At 48.8% G+C, this 5,404-nt stretch overlaps 1 protein-coding gene across 1 annotated transcript; it reads right to left on the bottom strand.

Moving 5' to 3' along the window:
- Positions 1-3,666: 3,666 nt before the first annotated feature.
- On the bottom strand, positions 3,667-4,486 carry LOC101766079 (uncharacterized protein At4g22758). Its single transcript, XM_004983081.2, has 2 exons — positions 3,996-4,486; positions 3,667-3,896 (listed from the first exon to the last, which is right to left on the bottom strand). Exons 1-2 carry the CDS (start codon positions 4,342-4,344, stop codon positions 3,814-3,816), a joined length of 432 nt encoding a protein of 143 aa, XP_004983138.1. The 5' UTR covers positions 4,345-4,486; the 3' UTR covers positions 3,667-3,813.
- Between the last annotated feature and the right edge of the window lie 918 nt (positions 4,487-5,404).

Here is a 5,404-nt window from a genome sequence, read left to right as displayed (position 1 = left end):
TTTTGATCCCTCCCAGATCATACCAATCACAGTGGAATAATGCAACAGCCTTGATGAGTTATACCACAACTCAATAATTTGTTTTAGACAACCATAAAACTCAAATGGCTCACTGTTATGAAAGCATACAACCATCATATTAGAGGGAGAAGCATGTTGAAGGAGACCTAACTTCAATAGATTTTTTCAAGAATTTCCATTGCAGCAAAAATGGCTACACTGCTCCAGTATAGGTTGCCATTGTAAGTACTTGTTTACTTTGCATTCTTCTCTGCAACAATGACACTAGAAACATTTATGAGTACTTTTTGTGAGACCTTTCATTTTCTTTCTTTTATTAGGCTCGGATGGAACAAATCGTCGCCCAACCTGGAGACGATCAACCAAAGACTGCTGCTGAAGCAGTAGCTGAAGTTGTCCAATTTAGGATATTTCGGGAGGTTGCTAGCATTCACCTGCCCTCGAAGAAAAGGACTAGGTTTGGTACTGCGCTGTAGGAAGAAGAAATCCAAGCTAACCTTGAGAGTGAGAAATAAGGGGGGCACAACTTCGGCAAAAGATTGCTGAATAGGAGTCAGAGATGGGTGCACTGAGATTGAGGGCTAAAACATAAGAAACAACATTGAAGTCTCAGACAGAAGAGCTCGAAGCTTTGAAGAACACCACAAAGCAGTTGTATTCTCTGATTTCTATCAGCACCAGTCTGAGTCAGGTGAATCCTTCCCTCAACTGAAGTGTGTTACCGGTGAACTTGTTATTTGTTGCTGATGAACTTTTATTGTATGTTGCATTGTTGATGCTGAACTTGTTGTATGTTGCATTATTGTTGCTGGTGAACTATTCATTGATTGTGATGTGAACAATGTGGAAGTTGGAAATGGGCTGTTTTTATGTCTGTGATTGTGATGATGATAAGTAGTCAAAATTAAATATAATGGCATCGCGAAATGCAATAATGGGCTAGGGCCTAGGAAAAAAGACCTAATATGGTACTACGAAGTGCAATAATAGCTCTTTGTTAGATGGGCTAGGGCTTAGAAAAGAACGGCCCAATATGGCATGCAACAAACATTTTTGACCCAAAAAAATAGCACAAAAATCTAAAATGGGTTAAAAATGGCCCAACAAAATTAGGCTCATAAAGACTCTTACATGGATAGAACTTCAATTTGTGACGAACTGAAATCGTGACAACACCGTTGCCACCTTCGGAACAGTTTTATGATGATTTGTGGGCTGAATTTTCATTCGTCATTATCTTAGTGATGCACCGAAATAAAGAACATCACTAGTCGCAGTTTATGACGCTTGACTAGTGACGAAGGGTTTTCGTCACTCGAGCATCATCAATCACAGTTTATGACGCAAAAAATACGTTTGCGACGCTTTTCGATGCATCATAGATCGGAAGATATCTTGTATTGCAGGTAAACAATGGCCAGGGAGAGTTTGAGCACAACTCAGGTGATGTGAAGAACACTCTTGAGCTTTCTATACTCCAAAATTAAGACCATAAAATCAATTTAGTGATATGATCACCACTAACAGGGACTCAATTATAAGGAGAGATGCATAAGTTTTCCTGGTTAAATATTACTTATCAATTCTTTCAATGGAGAAATGAAGGTCGAACGTACGCTTTTCGATTCATCATAGATCGGAAGATGTCTTGTATTGCAGGTAAACAATGGCCAGGGAGAGTTTGAGCACAACTCAGGTGATGTGAAGAACACTCTTGAGCTTTCTATACTCCAAAATTAAGACCATAAAATCAATTTAGTGATATGATCACCACTAACAGGGACTCAATTATAAGGAGAGATGCATAAGTTTTCCTGGTTAAATATTACTTATCAATTCTTTCAATGGAGAAATGAAGGTCGAACAGTCTAGAGAGTTTACATTTCCGGAAGCCGCCGTTCATTACGATGGTGGTCGATAGAAGTTTCAGCTTCCTGTAAGCTGTGAAATGGTCCGCCCAGGTCAGGGATTACAATTCTTCCTCATGTAAAATTCCTGATACCAATTTGGGGGATCACGGAACAAAATGGGAGACGCAACAGATGAATGTGATGGATGAGAGTCGTCAACTGTGTCGTGCAGCTCATTACTTGCACAGGCAGCAATTGATTCTATAGATGATGTAGTTTCAAGCGACTCCTCGGATGAGTCTGCATCTGCCGAGTCTGCTTCTGCCACAAGATCCTCCTCGCTGAATTGTAAAGAGCTCAATGGGCCATCAACGGTGTTATTGGGCACTGTCCCTGGACTGGCAGTGATCGACTCCTCCGAGGATGAAACATCTGCCCCTTTGCAGAGTTAGCGCAGATTCAGACTCGGCAACACCGGCCAAAAGTTTGTCAGACCTGAAGGGGAAAAGGGCTCGATTTAGCACAGAGAACCTTACGAATACGAAATCTACATTCCAGAATGTCCATTGAGCAGTACGTAATGTAACAGAGGTCAAACATGCATGTATAAACTCTGGAACCAATTCCATTGAAATCTGTATGGATGCATGACGTTGATTTCGGCCCTTCGATCGTGGTGAGCGGGCACTTGTCTAAAAGAGAAGGCACACATGCATTAGGTACGGGGACTTGGGGAGGGGAGACACTTGCATTAAACTGACCATTTTTACAATGATCCTCTTCTTCCAGACTCGTGAGAGCGAAGATGGTTGATCTCGCCGCCTGTTCGCCGAAAAACCAGGCGTGCATGACGTGAGAACGACTCGTCGCGCAGCCTTGAAAACCTCCGAGGGCGAAAGAACGCACAGCATTGGGCTCGACGCTTATCGTATGGATGGATGGATGATGGATCGTTTGCGTGCCCCGGCGACGCGTGTGCTGCTTTTTGGGCCGGGCTGAAAAGCCCCTTTTCACATAAACCGTGGCAGCAATTGAGGCAGACGACGACCTGCTGCACGCCGCGCCGCCGAACAACAACCGAGACGCACGGGTGGTTGCCACGGCCGCTCCGCTCACATCGGATGGGGCCGCCGGCCGGAAACGACGGACGACACGCTCACATCAGCTGAATCCATGGCCATGCCAGGGCCGACAATCCGACACGTTTCACGGACTCCATGCCGCTGGTGCTGAACCACTAACAAGCGTCAGGTAAACGATGGCCAGGAAGAGTTTGAGCACAACTCAGGTGATGCGAAGAACAGAGACCACCCCACAGCGATAACCAACCGAGCTGTACTCAGTTCGTAGATGACATTTTGAGTTACAAAAAACGTAGAAAAGTTGAAATTTTTTACATGGAGGCAGACGACACACGCAGGGAACCCGAGACCGCGAGCCCTCGCGGTCGGCGGCCGGAGCGGCGCAGCCCGCACGGCCTCAGATTCATCAGAACAACGAAACGAGCACCCGCTGATGGCGATCGCTGCGGGAAACTGCCGGCGCGCGGCTCGTCGTGGTCGCGCGCTTGACTACTACTAGTAGCGAACCGGCCGGGCACACGCGGCGTCACGTGATACACGCACGCAGCCTGCCCACAGCGCCCCGCTGCAGGCCCCTCCATTCCATGACCGACACGTCTCGCGAGTCCAGGCCAGGGCGCCGCCGCCGGCCGCCGCTGCGTCCGCGCGCGGGAGCCACCAGCAAGCGTCAGGTAAACAGAGGCCAGGAAAGAGCTCGAGCACAACAACTCACGTGGGAACATATCCACCAATTCTCTACAAAGTTTAATTTCGAAATGCAAATCCAGGTGCCTCGACCTGCTGATCAAGATCAACTTAACGTTGCTGCTCTACTAGTTTACAACGGCGACCCATGTGCTCCGACCGATGGAATCAGAAGCTCAAGCAGCGGCTGAAGATCTCCGCGCGCAGAGGAAGAAGTTGCGAGACCCCAGATCCAGCACCTTCTCCTCGGGCCTCAAACCTGACAAAAATCACCAGGATCTTGATCAGTTTCAAACTACGGCAATCCATATTTCAGAACACAAAACATCAGAGCTTAATTAAGCTTGGATGCACTCACTCTCGAGGGAGTACTTGGAGAAATGCAGCTCGAACCCGTCGGCCGCGTCGCCGCCGCCGCCCCCGGGGTGCTGGAGCGGCGAGCGGCGGCCCTCGCGCCCGTAGGCCGCGACGGCGGCGCGCACGAGGTCGGCCACGGTGGCGTCGGCGCCCAGCACCAGGTGCACGGGCCACAGGCTCCGGTCCACCGTCACGTTCACCAGCAGCCGCGTCAGCCGCCTGTCCGCCGCCGCCGGCTCGGGCGCGCCCTCGGCGGCCACCCGCAGCGGCGCCATGCGCTCCAGCAGGTGGTGGAGGTAGTGCGGGTGCGCCGTCGGCGCCAGCGCCTGCGTCCAGCCGCTCGCCGGCATGGATGGTCCTTGTAGGAGGCGTCGTTGGTTGGAGATGGCCGGGAATGCGAGATCGATCGAGATGAGCTGAAGCTGAGCTCGTGCGTGCAGGTGCGGTGGTGGTGGTGAGGGTGGGCGCGGGAAGATATAGGCGTAGGCGAAGAGATACGTGTTCGGCAGGAGAGATATTGTTTGATTCGTTGGGTAGGCTGTAGGCACAGCTGACGGTCACAGTCACCGAGTGACGCAGCTGAGCAGATGATGTATCTCATCCACGTGGGCTGGCTCTTGGCTGCAGGCGAGATCAGATAGTACTGCAGAGCCTGTGTCCGTCCGTGGCGAATTGAGTGATGGCTTCGTGTTCGAGAAAAAATTGAGTGATGGCTTCATGATGGGACGAGACACGGATTAAGCTACGTGGCCGGTTGATTAACCAGCTCATCACAGTGAATTACTGCATGCTATTACTACGTGGGCAATTAAGAGGGTGTTTGGCTCCGGAATTAAAGTTTAGTCTTGTCACACTAAATGTTTAAGATATTAAATATAGTTTAATTATAAAACTAATTACACAGATGGAGTCTAATTCGTGAGACGAATTTATTAAACGTAATTAGTCCATAATTTGATAATGTGGTGTTATAGTAAATATTTGCTAATGATGAATTAATTAGGTTTAAGAGATTCGTCTCGCGAATTAGCCTAGAAATTCTACAATTAATTTTATAATTAGTTCATGTTTAATCCTCCTAATTAGTATCCGAGTATCCGATGTGATAGGACTAAACTTTAACCGTGTTATCAAACACTCCTAATTCACGGCCACGGAACAGAGACAATGAATGAATCATCGTGTTATCAAACACTCCTAATTCACGGCCAAATATAGGAGCTGCGAAATTTAGAGAGTTGTCGCGAAGAGAAGCTTGGACTCTGCGCTCGCGCGCGTGGAACCTTCATGGGAGGGGAGGACGGGACGGGACGGGCCACGAGGCCATCTAGCGGCCGTAGGCTCGTGCCCGCTGTGAAGAGTTACAGCGGCGAGCGAGAGGGAACCACCAGACACCAATCGCGGCTGGAC

Source organism: Setaria italica, chromosome IX (assembly GCF_000263155.2).
Source record: "Setaria italica strain Yugu1 chromosome IX, Setaria_italica_v2.0, whole genome shotgun sequence".
NCBI lineage: Eukaryota > Viridiplantae > Streptophyta > Magnoliopsida > Poales > Poaceae > Setaria > Setaria italica.
Note: the sequence above shows the minus strand (reverse complement) of the source record. Positions and strands in the feature narration are given on the sequence as shown.